At 42.5% G+C, this 18,654-nt stretch overlaps 1 protein-coding gene and 1 long non-coding RNA gene across 2 annotated transcripts in view; one reads left to right on the top strand and one right to left on the bottom strand.

Annotated features, from left to right (window-relative positions):
* The window catches only part of LOC146666852 (uncharacterized), a 35,306-nt gene extending 20,091 nt beyond the window's left edge, over positions 1 to 15,215 (bottom strand). The window contains exon 1 of the long non-coding RNA XR_014912468.1: positions 15,130 to 15,215. This is a non-coding gene — a long non-coding RNA (uncharacterized LOC146666852). The remainder of the gene's footprint in view (positions 1 to 15,129) is intronic.
* Positions 15,216 to 16,230: 1,015 nt separating this feature from the next.
* On the top strand, positions 16,231 to 17,781 carry LOC146666851 (uncharacterized). The gene is made up of 4 exons (XM_085411430.1): positions 16,231 to 16,622; positions 16,922 to 16,975; positions 17,073 to 17,420; positions 17,530 to 17,781. Exons 1-4 carry the CDS (start codon positions 16,607 to 16,609, stop codon positions 17,670 to 17,672), a joined length of 561 nt encoding a protein of 186 aa, XP_085267556.1. The 5' UTR covers positions 16,231 to 16,606; the 3' UTR covers positions 17,673 to 17,781.
* The last annotated feature ends 873 nt before the right edge of the window (positions 17,782 to 18,654 follow it).

Here is an 18,654-nt window from a genome sequence, read left to right as displayed (position 1 = left end):
TTATTGAGCAGCCCTAGCACCACAGAGCTTCATGCATAGTTTTAAGCTACATCAGTTGTAACTTGGTATCCTGGGTAAAGTTAGTCCTTACAGCAGTGGCACCATCCAGGCATAGACTGCCCTCTACTGGGCATGGCTCTCACACCTAGTGAAGAGCAAATGCAAGGTCAAAGTTTAGGTGAAGACTTTGGTGGTTGATGAATTTAAAGTTTAAAAACTGATCTTAACAAAGATCAACTTATCAATTAGGATCAAGCAAAGAAGAGCTGCTCAAAAAGACTCAGAGCACTCCCACAATCCACATGACAAATAAATTCAACTCCTACTACCATGCTGTTATGGTCGGGATCATCCATCCATGGTCTAATTTAGATGACCTTTCCATATATAATCCCAGTTTGTATCAGCTCATTCTTAACCCTGAAGTGACTGAATGTCATTTTGGGAGGATCAGCCAGTGTGGCTCTCTTACATGTAAATATTGTTGCTGAATTGCATCAGACTTGGTGGAGCTCCACATCAGAATATTTTATTTTTGCTCAACAGCAGCTTCACTTTCCACTGACTCATTGTAACAAAACCATTATTCATTCTGTATTTTACAGTTTTTATGTGTCAAATGGAGTTTTCCTGACCTCTCTGGCCTGCTGATGGGTTAGGACTCTTGTAACTTAACAAAAGGCTTTTTCAGGCTTACAGAGTTGGAGAAGTATTCAAATTACATTTCAACACAAGCTGAGGAAAGTAGTAGGCACCAGCCAACGATCCATGCTTTAGTGGCACCACTTGGCAGGTGCAGGTGCAAACACCTATCTTAAAACTTTCTTAACCTTTCTAAAATTCTTAAAATTCAATCAGTAAACGCGGCTCAACTTCAAGGCCAAACTGAACAACCCTGGGCTCTATGGGTAGGGAAACTTCAGGGACGTTAACAAGAGTCCGAATCCTAACCCATCAGCAGGCCAGAGAGAGGTCAGGAAAACTCCATTTGCTACATTGATCAGTGTTTGTTGATCAATGGTCGTGAGAATTTGCATTTTAATGATCAAGGAACTGACCTCCCAGCCCATTGTTCATTCAGTGGGCTGGTTTCAGTCATCGTGCAGCTGACTGCAGTCACCTGGATGAGTGATGAAACGTTTCTCCCACTGAAAACGTCCTGATGAACAGAATCAACCTTTTGGGTAAATAAATAACAACTCAATCTACGAGCTGTACGTTACAAGTACCCTAACTACATCCTGTAGCCGCATATTTTCAATGCAGGAAGGGACTATCGATGTGCAAAGGTCTGCACGGGCTTGCAACTTGCAGCACCTTCTTCCTGTATTTACTTTTGTTGCTCCCGCCCCCGACACATCTGGCCAGTGAGCGGACTGAACATGGTCACGTGGTTTGTAGTGAGGCATTTTGGTTTGCTTGGACGTTTTTCTGTTTAAAAACAAACCAAAACAAACTACAGGTTTACAAACTCATGAACGGACTGAAACCAGAGGAAACAAACTGTAGGTGTGAAAACGGGCTTAGAAAAGGAGGAACAACTGAATCTGACTGCTCTTACAGTCGGCTCTTTAATAATGTTACTGGATGGTGTTGAACGAGGTCTGTGGGCTTCAAACTTCCTTGTCTGTCTTTGCTTCCTTTCTGATTGCAAATCCTTCCAAGAAACTGTCACAATGTGTCAAAAGCTTTTCAGTTAACTAATAATTTCATTTCCTGAGGGATTAATAAAGTATTCTGATTCTGATTAAACTGTAAAATCTTGAAATATGGAAATCAAATTTGTATTACCTGCTCTCAAACATGCATCGTTTTGGATACTGCACCTTAAAATCTCATAGAAATAATTAAGATGTGAACCTTTTGCAGCCTGAGAACAGATTTGTCCTTTTCTGTTTCTTAACAAATGCGACAAAGAGATTTCTGGGTCATGTCCCTCAGTTTGGAAGAAAAATGTACTAATCGACTGCAGCCAGTGTCCTGCTTTTTCTTTGTCCTCCTGAATAGAGCCAGAAAGGTTCAGTGGTTGCACAGAAATTCAATAATTAGCCCTAGGGGGTACCTTAGTGTAGACAGCACCTGTAGGGATAGAAATGGACTTCTGCTGTACCTCAGTTTATTTTGGTTTGAGCCCAGCAGGGCTACAGGCAAATAACCCCTCAACTCATAATTTACCTGATGATCTTTGTGACGGAGCAAGATCAGTTTAAAACTGTTTACATACTCATATCTGACTGTAATTCATTTGACTTGATTATTTGTGCACCTTTTGCACCCTGTGGTGTTCAAACAGAAGATAACTTATATTTGTAAACTGCTATTGTGACTCTTTTTTCCTGAGCAGAGCAAACAAGCACTAATATGCAGCAGTTTTGTTCAGAGTTAATCAGCAGTAATTATTTGTGGCGTTTAGATGTTAATCAGAGAACTGTTTGGAACATCACAGCTGATCATGTTCTGCAGCACAGCCTCCAAGTCACTGCATTTCAATTCACTCCAAATAATGTACACATTATTTGTGTGTGATGGTTTTTCGAATACAAACACAGTGATTGATCGCTGACCCAGTGACGTGTGCGTTCAGGTGGCTGGAAGTCGGGCTGGAAGACTTAAATCCAAAGATCCCTGCCATGCAGCGATAGTCACACTTGACCGAGATGTCACAGCTCAGGAACATTGCTCTGTCAGGCCTGAAGTGGGGACTCCTTTATTTAATCAGAAATGTGGCCCTCACAACCTCCTGCTGAGGTTTAAGGGATTTGAGGCACACAGAAAACCATGCGAAATGAAGGAGAGTGTGGCATTTAGGAGATGAAGAACATGGCTGAGGAAAAACGAGGGAAATGCTGTCATTTGCACGTTTGTCTCAGTCCCTGGCATGTATAAAGACGCGCCTGATGGTGGAAAGGTGAGGTGAATGTGAGGTCACTCTGAAACGCTTTCTCTTCTTCCTTCCACGCTTCTTTTTGCTGCTCTGCAGAGTTTCACCTGCACAGGCAGTACTTTCTTCTCAGCTGACATCTCGGAGCAAAAAGGAGTCCTCCCATCTTATTCTCATGTATTTATTCCCTCTCAGCTGTGCTGTTACTTTTCAATCTCCTATTTGCCTCTCGCTCGCTCACTCCATCTCCCTCTCTCTGTCGCTTACAAGTTGGAGTGCAGACTGCATCAACATCTGCTGATGGTGTCATTCTGCATGAATGGAGTCCTATACACTCACTTTTTTTTTTACTGCATACAAGCGTTTTGCGTACTTTAACCAGACTGACTTCCGGTCTTTAGGATTGCAGCAGCAGTTTGCTACAAATAATTTTAAAGGCACTTTTTGTAATTACCCTCTGCAACTGCAAGGCATGCATGTTAGCTTAAGTGGTTGCTTTACGTTCCCCGTATGTGAAGGGAGGAAAGATTGCTCCCACTTTTCTTCCATTGCTTGGACAAGTAAGACTGATTTATTTATGGTTCTGTTCATAGCTATAGTACATTCTGGAAGGATTATATAGAAATAAAAAACAAAACAAAAAACAAACATATACATGTACGTATGCGTGTGTTTGTATTCTGCTGTAATGCACCCTTTAACATGATCATTAATTAGTTTAACTAACTGAAAGTATCTAAAATGTGGGTGCATTCTGAATCTCTGATTCCTTATCAGTTCTCCTTAACATTTTTCCTTTCTCTCATAATGTTTTCCACCAAGATTAATGTGAAGTGATTAGGAAGAGATATAGGATGTAATTTTCTGGCCTATTCACCACAGACGAGCTCTTATTATGGCTGTGTTTCAGATACTTCTTTCTGGACAGGCCCCTGCACGGTATGTGCCACCGACAGATAGACAGTGGCTGACATCCAGAAGTCCTACCATTAGCTGGACAAAGCTGAACTGAAAGACAGCACAGAGGCACTAATCATGGCAGCACAGGAACAAGCTCCGAGCACAAGATCCATAGAGGCTGGGGTCTATCACACCAGGCAAGACCCCAGGTGCAGGCTGTGTAAAGATGCCCTAGAGACAATCCAGCACATAACAGCAGGGTGCAAGATGCTAGCAGGCAAGGCATACATGGAACGCCATGACCAAGTGGCCGGCATAGTGTACAGAAACATCTGAAGAAGAAGGCTGTAGTGATAACGATACCGAATGACAGCAACATCAGGAAGAAGGAACATGAGAAGTTTGTACAGGTGCAGTGACCCCCAAGCTAGGCGAGTGGCTCCAGCAGATCCCAGGAACACCACCGGCCATCTCTGTCCAGAAGAGCGCAGTCCTAGGAACGGCTAAGATACTGCACAGGACCCTCAGGCTCCCAGGCCTCCAGTAGGGGACGCGAGTTTGAAGGATTGACCGCCCGCAGGGGCGAGCGCGGGATTTTATTTTATTTTTTAATATATTGTTTGTCTGAAAAAACAGACCTAAGACATGCACTATGAAAAATGTCTGAACCTTTTTGTTTTGTGTTTTATTCATAGCCTATGGCACATTTAAACAACAGATGCTGACCCAAAGTGCTTTAAAGACAGTAACATTTATATTCCAGGTCTCAAAAAACCCAGTTTTAAAATACAGAGAAAGCTGAAATGTGTGTGTTGTTGTGTTAACGTATTATTGTGGAAATTAAAGATCTAATCGTGTTGAAAAGTATCAGTATTTTTATCAGTCTTGGCCAAACTTGTTAGGATGCCTGGGTCGTTGACCCAGGGTTTTTTTTTTTTTTTTTGTTTTTTTTTTTTTTTCCAGGTTTGAAGGTAACGTAGAAGTATCTTTTTTTTTTTTTTTTTTTTTTGAACTTTTAATTGCAGAGCAGGAAAACAGCAGTCACCAGCATATACATACACAGGACAAAGATGCATCTACATGTATAGCAGGACGTGGGAGGCAGAAAGAGAAAGCCAACAGCAATATTAATAAACAATGAAAAAGGTTAACAATCGTCCCTTTGTTGCCAGGCTAAATCCCGTAAGCCCGATTTCAACCTCTGAGCAGAAGGAGTGTTCAGGTGGGCCAAAAAAGGGTCCCATATGCGATAGAAAAGGAAAGGTTTGTCCTTAAGTGCTGTAGAGAAGGCTTCCATTGGCATGATACATATCACAGACTGTAGCCACTGGTTGACAGATGGGGCCTTATCAGAAATCCACAGTACCATAATGCTCTTTCGAGCGTAGTGCAGCAGTATGTGAAGGAGATCTTTGCTGCGAAAGCCGGCAGGTAGCTCATCGTTCAGTCCTAACAGGCAAGTCCTTGGACCCAGATGCAGTCGGCAATTAAATATAGTACATAGCTTGTCTATAAGTGATCTCCAAAACTGTAGAATAACAGGGCAGCTCCACAGACAATGAAAAAAGGAACCAACAGCAGACTGACATTTGTTACAGAGATTAGGCAAAGCTGGATACATTATGTGTCTCTTCTCGGGTGTAATATAAAGCCTATTTATAAGTTTAAACTGCCTTTCCCAAATAGAATTAGATGCCAAGGCTTTAAAAGGACGACAACACAACTCATCCCAAGCTTCAGCATCTATAGCGCCTACGTCTGATTCCCATTGGCCCTTGATTTTGTTAGAGTCATCCATTCTAAGATCAGAGAGAATGTTATAAATCTTTTTAGTGATACATTTTAGTTGGGTAGTTTTTACCATGAGTGATTCTATAGGAGAAAGACCAAACCCTCCATTCAAATCCTTCAATTTAGAAGTAATATAGTGCTTTACCTGAAAGTACTTCAAAAAATCCTTATTGGTCAGACCAAACTTGCTTTTCAGTTGATTAAAAGTAAGAAGAGAGTTCTCATGAACAAGATCACCCACTGTATTAATCCCTTTTTGAGACCAGTCCGCAAAACCAGCCTGAAGACCAGGTAAGAAGTCAGGGTTTTCATGAATAGGAGTAAGAAGGGAGAAACAATTATAATATCCTTCCAGGCGCCTGACTTTGCGCCAAATAACGAGCATATTCTTTAGCACCATATTATCTTGTGTTAGAACTGTGGCTTTACCTGAGGAAATATATAGCAGATTCCGCAACGGATACCCTTTAAAGAAGCGGACTCAGCGCTGAGGTAAATGGAATCCGGATCGTCCATAAACCATTCTGTAAGAAATTTAAACTGTGCAGCCAAGAGGTATTGTGGGAAGGAGGGAGCGGCAAGACCGCCTTTCTGAACAGGCAAACACAGAAAACTGTATCTCAGCCTAGGTCTTTTCTTACGCCATATAAAAGAAATAATTGAACCATTTAATTTTGACAAAACCTTTTTGACAGAGCAAGCGGTAACATCTGGAATAAATACAAGAGGCGAGGGAGGATATTCATCTTGACCAGATGAATACGACCTAAGAGAGACAGAGGGAGGCTGCACCACCTACCCAAATCGCGATTGATGGTCTGAATTAAAGGGGTGTAGTTCAGACTATACATTTCTTTTAGATTCGGTGAAATCTTTACCCCTAAATAAGTGAAACCGGAGGGAGACCAACGAAAAGGCTGAGAAATGTTTGGATCAACCTCATTTAGAACAGAGAGGGGCATAGCCTCACTTTTAGAAAAATTGATCTTGTAGCCTGAGAAGGAGCCGTATTGGGAAATTAACGCAACTAATCTAGGAATTGAGTGAGCAGGAGAATTTAGAAAAATTAAGACGTCATCTGCATAAAGTGAAATCTTATGTTGAGAATTGTTCAAACAGAGTCCTTCAATAGCAGCATCCTTCCTAATGGCTGTGGCAAGGGGTTCCATAGCCAGGGCGAATAACAAAGGGCTCAGCGGACAGCCCTGTCGACTGCCACGTTCAATACTGAAATTGTCTGACCTATAACCATTGGTAATCACTGCCGAAAGAGGGGAAGTATAAAGGATCTGGATCCATTTAACGAAGTTGTCACCTAAACCAAATTCTTGAAGTGTGAAAAGAAGAAACGGCCATTCCAGACGGTCAAAGGCCTTTTCAGCGTCAAGTGAGATGACTAGAGCCTCAGGGTTAAACAAAGATGAGTGCTGAATAATGTTAAGTAGGCGCCTCACGCTATGTGTGGAATACCGCCCTCGTATAAAACCAGTTTGATCATTCTCAACGATCGAAGGTAGTATTGGCTCAAGACGTACAGCCAGGACCTTAGCAAGTATCTTCAAATCAAGATTTAAAACAGATATAGGCCTATAGGAGGCGCATTCTTCTGGAGGTTTCCCCTTCTTCAGAATTAGCGAAATATTAGCCTCCATTAAGGAGGGGGGGAGAGTGCCTGCCTCAAAAGAGGACAGAAGCATCTTATACAGTGGGGAAGTCAGAATCTTACTAAATTTCTTAAAGAATTCCCCCGTGAACCCGTCTGGACCCGGGGCTTTGTTATTTGGAAGCATCTGAATAACTTTCAAAATTTCACTTTGCGTTATAGGTTTACATAAATCATCCCTTTGGATTTCAGTAACTTTAGGTAAATTTAGTCCTAAGAAGAAGTGATGCATACCTTGTTCCAATGTTGGTTTAAACTGGGAGGTATATAACTGCTTATAAAAAGTTTTAAAAGTATCATTAATAATTAAATTGTCGTATTTAGGTAAACCAGATGAGTCTCTAACACATGGGATATTACAACCAGCACCCTTATTATGAAGAAGATTGGCCAGATAGCGGTTAGGTTTATTAGCAAACTCATATAACCTCTGCCTCATGAAGAAAAGAGATTTCTCAGCCTTTCTTGTCAATAGTGCCTCCAAAGCTGTTTTAACCACCTGAATTTCATTCCTTAATTGCTCTGAAGGTGATTCATTATGTTTAGCTTGCAGTTCGTGCAATTCCAGTTCCAATTTCCGTTGTTCCATCTGATTTTTCCGCTTCAGGCCTGCTGAATATGATATAATCAGTCCACGGGTGTAAGCCTTCAGGGTGTCCCAAAGCAGGCCTGGAGAAACTTCAGGGGTTGCATTGACCTTTAAAAAATGTTCAAGCTGATCATTTAAAAATATTTCGAATTTTGGGTCGTGAATCAAAAAATTGTTAAATCTCCAGGTATGAGACCGAGGGACAGGATTTAGATCACTTAGCTGAACAAAAACCGGCGCATGATCTGATATAATAATATCGCCTATTGTACATCTCAAAATGTTTCCCAGTGATCGCTTGGGGGTGAAAACGAGATCGATCCTACTACTTGTTCTATGAACACCGGAAAAAAAAGTAAATTCTTTATCGTTAGGATGAAGAGTCTGCCAGGTATCAACCAGATCAAGTTCGTTACAAGTATCTAAAAGTGCTTTGGCCCTTGTAGACATTTGAATTTGTTTAGGAGGGGATCTGTCCTTAGTTGTAGAAAAATAACAGTTAAAATCACCGGCTATCACAGAATTATCACAAACCCAATCAGAAAAGGAAGAGAAAGTATGAGCAATAAAGTCGTTAGACTGTACTGGCGGAAAGTAAATATTCAGAAATGACACCGCCTGACCACCTAGGGTGCCTTTTAAGGAAACATATCTACCAGACTTATCACAAATTGTTTGGTCAACTGTCAGCGGTAGGTGTTTATGTATTAAAACGGCTACACCGCGGCTCTTACTCGTAAAGGAGGAACTAAAAACTTGACCGACCCAATCACGTTTCAGTTTTAGATGCTCCTGAGGAGACAGGTGAGTTTCTTGCAACAAGGCAACATGTACATTCTCCCTCTTAAGAAAGCTCAATATTTTTTTCCGTTTAACAGGGTTATGTATACCTCCTACATTCCAGGAACAAACATTCAACATTGAATTATCACTTATCATACAACATTTTAAATAAGCATGGAACCACGCTCAGGTGACCAAAGCATAGCTGATATGTAGGGCTCCCAAACACTGTTCTACAACACCAGTGGCAAGTAAAATACACATAGAAAAACAAACGTCCTGCTCTGCTAACAATTAACAGAAAACTATTTATAAGAAACAGAACCGTCAAGAAACCAGTGAGTATGGAGGTCAGACAAAGGTCTTCAACGCCCAGCAGGGGGCGCAAGCAAACTTTCCAACTTGGACATAGAAAGATGCTGGACCAGAGTACGAGTCTTTTCTTAATCAGTAACGTGAAACAGTTGCCCGCCCGCAGCTAAAACAAGAATTCGGATTATAAATGGCTAAATAAAATAGTCTATGTGTATGGGGTTATTATCTCCGCACAGACCCGAAAAGAAAAAAAAAAGGAACCAAACAGAAAAAATAACAATAATAATAAACAGGGAAGGAAAAGAAAAAAAAAAAAAAAAAAAAAAAAAGGAGGAGGAGGAGACGAGGGATTGGCGAATGCCTCAGGTATGGGACAGGAGCACAGATCAACAGTCCACTGGAGCCACCGAGGATGAGCGCGGCCCCGCCCCTTGAGGTACGTTATCCAGGTAAGCTGAGACTGCTTCTGGAGATCTAAAAGATTTCTCCTGGCCATCGATCTTGATCCTAAGGACAGCCGGGTACATCATAGCGAAGGGGACACCCATCTCCCTAAGGCGTTGTTTGACGTGGTAGAATCCCTGGCGTTTCTTCAGAACAGCGGCGGAGAAGTCCTCGAATATCATAATAGGAATGCCATTATGAAATAAGGACTGCTTCCTCCTAGCCGCTTGCATGATCCGTGCTTTATCCTGGAAGTTGTGGAGCTTTATGATGACCGCGCGGGGCCGCTGGGCACTGGAAGGGAGGCGTGCAAGCACCCGGTGGCAGCAATCGATTTTAACAGCGCCGCCCTTGAAACTCACAGCCACCAACTCCGGTAACCACGTTTTGAAAAAAGACACAGGGTTGGTACCTTCACTGCCTTCGGGTAGCCCAATAACACGTATGTTACACCGTCGGCTCCTGTTCTCCAAGTCATCAATCTTATCCAAAGCGGCCTCCAGCTTAAGCTCCACTTCAGAAATCTTGGCGCCATATCCCGCTGTAACATCTTCCTGCGTTGATATACGTGCCTCTGCCTCCTTCATTTTAACATCCAATGCAGAGATGTTAGCTGCGCATGTTTCCAGTCTTTTCAGAACTGGATCAATCTTCTTCTCAAAGGAGGCCTCCACCGCCCTCAGCACCTCCGCCGATATCCTCTCCACCAATTTGTCGACGTCCATTCGGTCGAGAAGTGGGGGCGACTGGGCCTCCGCCATAACCGCTACAGCATGATCGCTGAGCGGAGGGTGATTTTCTCCGGATTTGCCCGGTTTCGACCCAAGGTTGAGCTTCTTCTGGGTGCTTGGCATCGTACGAAGTTTAAAAGTCGAAATAAACAGAGACTTTAACCAAACAAGACATATAAAGGCCTAAACAAATGCCAAACTGCGGGAGCGGGCGAGAAACACAGCTACTCCGCCATTGACGTCACGTGACCCCCGACCCAGGGTTTTGAGTTTATTATATTATTTATCATTTCTAGTCTTTGGTTTCTTTGTTAGAGTTCTTTCTTATGGTTTATGTCTCTGTGTCATCCTTAGTTGCTGTCTCCCCTGTCTGCTATAACCCCGTGTCCAGTCAGTGTCTGTCTGCCCTGGTCCCACGCCTCTGTTCCCTCTGTTGTAGTGCCTGCCTGTGAGTCTGTGTCTGTAAGTTCAGTCTGTGTTATGTTTCCTGTTTTATTTTGAAGGTCCATGTCCATGTTAATGCATCTTGTTTTGCTTCCCCTGTCTCGTTAGGCCTGATTTGCCCCAGCTGTGTTTCCCTCCTGTTACTCATTCCCTGATTGCTCCCTCTGTGTATTTAAGCCCTGTGTTTCAGTTTGTCGGTGTTGTGATCTACCCTTATCTTGCTGTGCAAGTGTATTTTGTATTCCTAGTTTTGTTACCCTTTTGAGTTCAGCATTAAAGCTTCAAGTTTTGCTTCAGAGTGTCTGCACCTTGGGTCCTTTTCCTGCCTGCACACAGCCATTCCAGAACAAAACTGTATTCACTTGATATCAGATCGATACCAAAAGCACTGCACTCATGTTCAGACTGGGTTTGGTTCTTGTTGATCTTCCTTGTATACTTTCCTACTCACTCCCTGTCTCGTGCTCCACCACCTCCACCATCATTAGCCATTCCACCTTATAGAGGAAACTCTGTATCTGTCAGTGAACTATGTTTGAATCCACCAGCTGAATGTCACTCGTTACTGTAATTGAGAGATGCTAAATAAAGTTGAACTAAGCGTAAGCTGTACTTTTATGTAATTCCAGTTGGCACCAGCAGATGGGGTTGTGAGTCGCTGTAGCACTTTGTACATCCCACTGCCTGTGGAAGTGGCAGTTATGCTGGTGTGTGCTGCATTATGTGTTAAGTACTGTGTGGTACTTAAGTTTGCCCACTTCTTTGTCCATTCCCTCGCATCCTTTCTGATAGTTTCAGGAATGTCCCTGACTTTTTTGAGCCCTTAGATTGATGATGTGATTATTATTCCTTATACTGAGGCAATGCTTGTTACTTTCTCGCCGATAAATTTAAAACCTGCAGCGAATAAGTATCGGGAAGTGCACAGAAGGAATCAGCAGTGATGAACGCTCCTGGACGGAACACCTCCTCCATCGTTAAATGAAATGCAGACTTTAGATGAATATACTTAGCAGGAAAATCTTTCAGTTTAGATTCTTTATTGAGTGCTGATAGCGCTGCACAGTCTAGTAAGACTGCAGTGCTTCTCTCGCTCCTCGGGGCTGTGATGAAATAGTGATTGGCAACTCGAGAAGTCTGTGACAATTTTTCTGTCTTGGCTGAAGTGAGCTGAATTTACATTTTAATATACAATATCTCCATGTCTAGCGGTCTCTTCTGCCAGCAAAAATCTACTCCTCTACCAAGTTCAATTTCCTTCACCTCACTGTGAAGCTGCACTAATCAATATTTTTCTATTACCTGTGGATCAAATGACAATGAGGAATGTGATAGGATCTCCTCGTGGCCACAAACCTGTTAACTTATTGTTTCAAAGACCATCCACGTTGGTATATACAAGGTCACTGGGATTGTTGTGCAGATCCAAAACGCGCTCTCATCAGTGCTGTGTGCATTTTCTCCTTCAGTCAGCAGGGCGACTGGATAAACCGCTCATTATCACAGCTAACACATCTGTAGTTGCTAGTGTTTGTGCACTGACTGCTCTGGACCAAAAAACGAGCCCCCCCCCCCCCCCCCGATCATGGCCTCACAAATCTCTCAAGAATAAAAGTGTGAGTAGGTGACTACTACAGTCAAGCCTTTGGCAGTGCTGCCTTTATACAATGAGAGTGTGATGATGTTGCTTTGCTGCTTCCTAATGCCCACAGATTACTTGGCTATGCTGTAATGGCTGCACGGCTGCAGTGAGTGGAATGAATCTGCATTAGCAATGTAGTCAAACATTAGTATTACACATCATGCATGCATCTCCAGGTGGGCTTAAGAGTGTAATCTCGAAGGATAAACCTGTGAAGCAGCTGAAAACAGTTTGCTCTGATGTAAAAAACCTGCCAGGTCTTTAATGTTATCTACTTCGTTCATTACAGGTTTGAACATTTGACATTTCCACTGTTGTTATCACATTTTTCCTATTTATCTGCAACTTTTTTGTATGCTTTTACCTTGGAACACACACCGTCTGATTCCCCTCCAGTTATTATTTTGTAATAATATTGACAGGCAGCAGAAAGTGGTTTGCAGATTTTATTTGTCCGGGGTTTTTCCTCTCGAGTTAGATTCAGGCGACGCAGACACAAAAGTGAAGGTTGTTCCTGCCTGAACGCAGCCTGAAACCAAGAGCTAAAGACACTCACTGCACTCGCAAAGGTCAAGTCAGCTTTTCTCTTCAGGTAAAGATGTAAAAAAACATGTTTTCTTTGTTCATTTAATTTCCTTACAAAGAAACTAGACTTTGTTACAGGAGGATTACTTTAAAGGATTACATTTAAGAGCGCAGCTTTAAAGGATGTCATTGTACTCATCAGAGTATCTGATACACAAGTGTACGTCATATGTCTCTGTGTTTATGCATGTCTTACAGTAGCGTGTAATTTAACAGCGTGTCACACATTTTATTGGTCAGGTTCCTGGGAGCTCCTCTATTTTAATTATTGATAGATTTTTGTTTATTGGTAGTAATAACGCCTCACATCTTGACAGATGCCACTAAATCTGAAGAACATCTATATTTTAGACACAAAAATAGTCAGAGTTTAGTCACTCATGAAGCCAGCACAGAACATAAAGAAAAGCAACCCCAAAAGACTGAGAGACAGCACACAAAGGCCCACTTCAGTCTCTCAGCAATCTTCTCCACCCTCCATCTCTGTGATGAGTGTAACTCAGTGTGGAGTCACACACACAAGGCTGCTGAAGAGTCTTCTAATTAAGGAGTAAGGTAGAACTACAGCTCTGGGACGTCTTCGCCTATCTCCAGTCGATGCAGAAACTTCGGATGGATGTATTGAGATCATCAAAACAGGTGCTGCTCTTTCATGAAGCATCAACAGCAAACCTCATTGAAGGCTTTACGAACCGCTTTAATGTAAAGATATTATAAGATTCAGTACTTATTATAGCAGACCTTCCACATGAATGCACTAATGAACTATGAGTACACAGGGTGAGGGTGTAAGGAATTAGGTCTGTACACAGACTGGTGAGAAGGATAATAACATGTAGGTGAACTCAGACAACAACAAGGAGAGTAAACATGACTGATGCACGAAGCCAAAATGTAGCATGGACCTCGTTTCCCCACCAAAAACATGTAGCATCCACATAGTTTACCTGCTGCTCTCCATGCGATGTTCATCAACCCCATGCTGATTTTCATTGTATCTAAACTATTAATTACACTATTTTCAATTCAATTCAGTTGTATTTATACAGCACCAAATTTACAACAACAGTCACCTCAAGGCTCTTTATATTGTAAGGTAGACCCTACAATAATACATACAGAGAAAACCCAACAATCAGATGACCCCCTATCCAGTCTTTAAGTCTGACGTCACTAGCCGTGTCTGGGCTCAAACTTCGTTGCAGGTCCTTAAGTCAAACGATCACTATGGCATCACTGAGAGTTGAAAAACTGTCTAAAGTCTTTCATCTTTAATAAAATGATCAGCGTTCTGCTCTACCAGGTGTAACAATTGAGTTTAACATCCAGGCATCCATGAAAACGGAATTTATGACTTTTTTTTTTTTTTTTTTTTGTGTCCCGTTTGGATCTTTAGCATCAGAATTGTTGTCTTAAGGCCAAGAAAGATGCCAAGCGGATTTATTTTACCAAGTGGATCATCATGGCCTTGCCATATTGGTCCATTTGATTGACCTTTATTATAATTATGAATTTATTTTATTTTCAGTTGCTACAAACGGGACAGACATGACTGGGGGATAGGACAGGGAGAAAGAATGAAAGAAAGAGAGGGAGAGAAAGAAAACCAAAGGGGAGAAGAGACGGTGAGAAGGGGGGGAAGAAAGAAAAAACAAAAAACAAAAAAACAAACACCTGGGTCACCTGTATGGAGAAAAAAAACAGAAGAGAAAGCAAACAACAAAGAGCAACATAATAAAAAAAACGGCACCATCACAATAAACTAGCTAGCAGTAGATATCAGTAGATACTAAATAATAAACGATATTGTGCAGCACGCAAGATAGACAGCGCACAATGTGCTTTGAGGCAGCAGCCAAGAAAGCTGTAGTCCGCGTCTGTGAATACCCATGTGTACACCTGTGTGCATACTTGTGTGGATCAGCATGCTTGCATTCCAAAGGTTTCTCCATGTAACGATCTGCTAGGGAGTGTGGGGGGGCCACAGCCCCGTCCTCCAGGGTATGAAGCAGGTATGGAGGAGATCAAAACTCCAGACATCCAGAGGCCCCCAGAACACAAGAGACCAAGGAAGACCAACAGAGGGGCAGCCGCGCCACTGTCCCAGAAAGAGCTGAGGAGAGTCCCAGATGAGGGCTCACTCAGCAGCCGGGGAGCAGAAGCCACGGGGAGTTGCAGTGACGCGCCCGTGAGCTCCGCCGGCAGCCAGCTGTGCCTGAGTGACCGAGCCCCAGGCCGAGAGGCCGGGGGCACCCCACCTCCGAAGTGGCCCGAGCGAGCCCCAGGCTCCAGGCCCCGATAAGCGGCCGCCAAGGAGTGAGCCGGTGTGTACCCGGACGCCCACCCCCAGACACAAAGAACCAGAGGTGGGACCAAGTCATTGTTTTGCAAGTCTCAAGTAAGTCTCAAGTCTTTATCCTCAAGTCTCAAGTCAAGTCTCAAGTAATGTCAGGCAAGTCAGAGTCGAGTCTCAAGTCACTGGTGTAAAAGTCCAAGTAAAGTCACAAGAGAGAGTGATATTATACCCCTTTCGTCAAACGGAGTGATTTATGACCCCCCTAATTGATTTATGACCCCTAATAAATTATTCATGAGCTCCGGAAGTCCGGAAGTAGGAAGTAATTAAGTAATAAAAATATGATATTCATAAAAATATGATATTCATAAAAATATGATATTCATAAAAATATAATTGATTATTTAGAAAGTTTATTATATATCAAAATAGCATTCTTTTATTTCTTTAAGCAATTAAATTTTTATTTTTATTTTTTTTTATGCTCAAAAAACGCCATCTGGTGGCGGGTCAGTGTGTGTGCGCGCGCCCGCGCGCGCCCCGAGGCTGTGTGTCTGGGCGCGCGGGGGCGCGCCCGTGTGTCTCCGGACCGTGCTCTCTCGGGCTCCGTGCTCATGTGTTTAAAAATGTATTAAACCATATTAAAATTGTTTAGTTAAACTTGTGCTTTTGTAACGTTCAGTATGGCCACAAACACATGCTGCATGCCTTGGGGGAAAACTTTATTTAGATTTATATGCATTTGTAGATTTAGAATAAAACTCATACTCAGAAAAAACTCGCGATCCCCTAACCCTAACCCTCCTTAGATACATAAGCAGGGAAAACTCCTTAAAAAACCCTCCGCGATTTCTCCAAAACCCTACAATAACTTGTTAGGGTACCCCCTCTATTCCCAAAACCTTATATTCGATAACAGGGAAAATCCTGAAAAAATCCTTAGTCTTTTTTCTCAAATTCAGCGCCCCGCGGCTCCCTTCATGCTCAGCCAAACAAAGCCAAAACTCCTTTTAAAAATTTCTCCGCGATTTCTCCAAAACCCCTAGAATAACTTGTTAGCTACCCCTCTATTCCCCCAAAAAAGCGCTATAATCCAAAAACATTGGGAAAGCTCCTTACTCTTTTTTCTTCAAAAACTTCCCTCTTACTAGCAAGCTCTAAAATTCAACCCACACTCTAAGTTCTACCTCGCTCTTAATCTCCGATCCACAACTTCTTGCAGAGCACAATTTTTTCCTGCTTGTTCGCTCCCCGCTCTGCTCCCTAATGCGCTGCTTACCTCGTTTGAAAATTCCCCCCTTAGACCAACTCCGCCTCACTGCGCCCCGCTGCCAATCACATAACCCTTGCACCGCTCCCTTCGCACCCCGGTTAGCCAATCCGCTCCAGGTCTGATTTTACGATCTCCCGCTGATGTTAAGACTATCTTCGAACCCCCAGAAGAGATCTGACTTCAGACGTATCAACAACTGGCGCCGCTCAGACTGCTTGCGAGCTCAACAGCCATGAAACCAGGGATCAACAACTACCTTCGCGTGCCCTATGTGCATATCACTCGGTAAATGTTAATCTTCCTCTCTAACTACATTTTCGCATTTTCCTTTTTACCATTCTGTCAATCCTTTCATCTTCAAAAAAGCCATGCAAATAGGCTCTGTAACACTTGGAATACACTTTTTAAAACATATATAAGCTCCCCTCTAACACTCAGAGCTAAAAAGTGCGTTTGTAAGTTAAACTATAGCAGCGATCATGGCCTCATCAGGTACCTCATTTTTTCTCACTCTTGTTCATATAATGTTTATATTTTTACTGTTTTTTCCCCGTTTGTAAATACTCGATGTTATTTCTTTTCAGACTCTGAGATAAACCTGCTCAACTCCTCTTTTTTTGAGTATCTCGATCGAATTGGTAGGTTTGGTTCATTCTTGTTCCCCTTCTTAACAGCTAATTGTACAAGAAAAACAAAACATTTACCCTCTTTTTTCATTTTTATCAAACTTTCTAGATATCTCTGACTTGGACACCTTTATTGGTACGAGTTCCCCGAATTCTTCACCACCAGTGCTTGTGCGATCCACAGGAAAGAATATTCGTCTCTCCACACGGGACAGACAGCATTTGCTCTCTACGCTAGATCGCCCTGCTTCATCTGGCCCCAGTTCCATTCCCGTCGGAGCTTGTTCTCTCCCGCAACCCTCTGGGAAAAACCTGCGCCTGTCCGCCGGGGACAGCCAAGATTTGCTCTCCGAGCTCACTCCCGATGCTCCGGCCGATCGGAGCCCCAGAAACGCTTCTTATTCTCCGCCATCAGACACACGAAATGCACTGCGCCTGCCTTTGAGACCCAATCACGGTCAGTCTCTCTAGGTTCTCGCTTTTTTCTCATTTCTTTTTTAAAATAAAAACTAACCCTTTTCTATTTAACTTTACTAACTGTTTGTATCTTACCCTCAAATTCTCAGGGCGTCTCAGAAGGAGGAGTAGCAGGACCCGCAGGATCGCAAGGACAACGAGGACAACGCGAACACGCACCCGAAGGCAGCTGGCGTCAATCGCTCTTCGCGCGGTATCTCTGTTCGCTGAATTAGTTCAGCTCATCTTATAAAAACTTTGTTTTTCATTTTTTTTTTCATTTTGCTTTTCAAACATACTCTCTTTTGTGGTTTTTTGTTCTTTTAATATATTCCTGTTAAACAATAATAATAAAATAAATGGATAACCAGGAACAAGATATTACAGACCCGTTTCTTGCTTTAGAAACAGCGTTAGCTAGGTTAAATGAAAATATACACCATTCTCAGATTACATATTCACAAAACAGTGAGCAACCTGAGGTGATCAATAATAATGATCCTTTAGAATTGCTTAATTTAGCTCTTGCCCGATTAGCACCCAATGAAAGTGCCTTTCAAAATAATTCTTTGAGTTTGGGATTGGATCATGATGAGATCCAAACAGAGTCAGACGCGGTTCATTCACAAATGAGTCTGACACAAAACATCTCCTCTTCTGATCCGTTTTTAGCAATTAATAGAGCTTTAGAAGCTTTGGCCCAAATACAAAATGAGGTTCAAATACCGCCAGAGTTATTGAGTCAAATAAACAGGCTAAATCAAAATCGTTTCATTGATTCTCAAAGCCAGCATTCGCTAGTCTTTTCCCCAGAAAATGCGTGTCCCAACGAACCACTCAGCCGCAGCCCCCCGATACAGCTGTCAACCACTTTCAATGACTCTAATCCTCATCAATCACTCAACTCTCCCGCAGACATTGTCTCTGCGAACGAGCCACTTAACCCAGTAAACCATGATCACTCCTTTCAACAAGGGGGTAATCCAGACCAGAGTTGCGCCTGTAATTCAGCACAACCCTCTATAGTTGTTAGAAATAAATTTAATAACGTTGAAATTAGAGAAATTTTGAATTTTCCTCCTCCAAACGATATACCCGACTATGCGCATTATTATCAAAGCGTAATGTCTAGTGCACGTGAAATATCAAACAGGGTTTTCTCTCACGCACGTCCAGGTGATTATATCCAGTTAGAATTGATAGGCCAGCAGTTACAAAATAATGTTTCAGTGATT

Source organism: Rhamphochromis longiceps, linkage group LG7 (genome assembly GCF_057381845.1).
Source record: "Rhamphochromis longiceps isolate RC_006_pf linkage group LG7, R_longiceps_female_GT1.1, whole genome shotgun sequence".
Taxonomy (NCBI): Eukaryota; Metazoa; Chordata; class Actinopteri; order Cichliformes; family Cichlidae; genus Rhamphochromis; species Rhamphochromis longiceps.
Note: the sequence above shows the minus strand (reverse complement) of the source record. Positions and strands in the feature narration are given on the sequence as shown.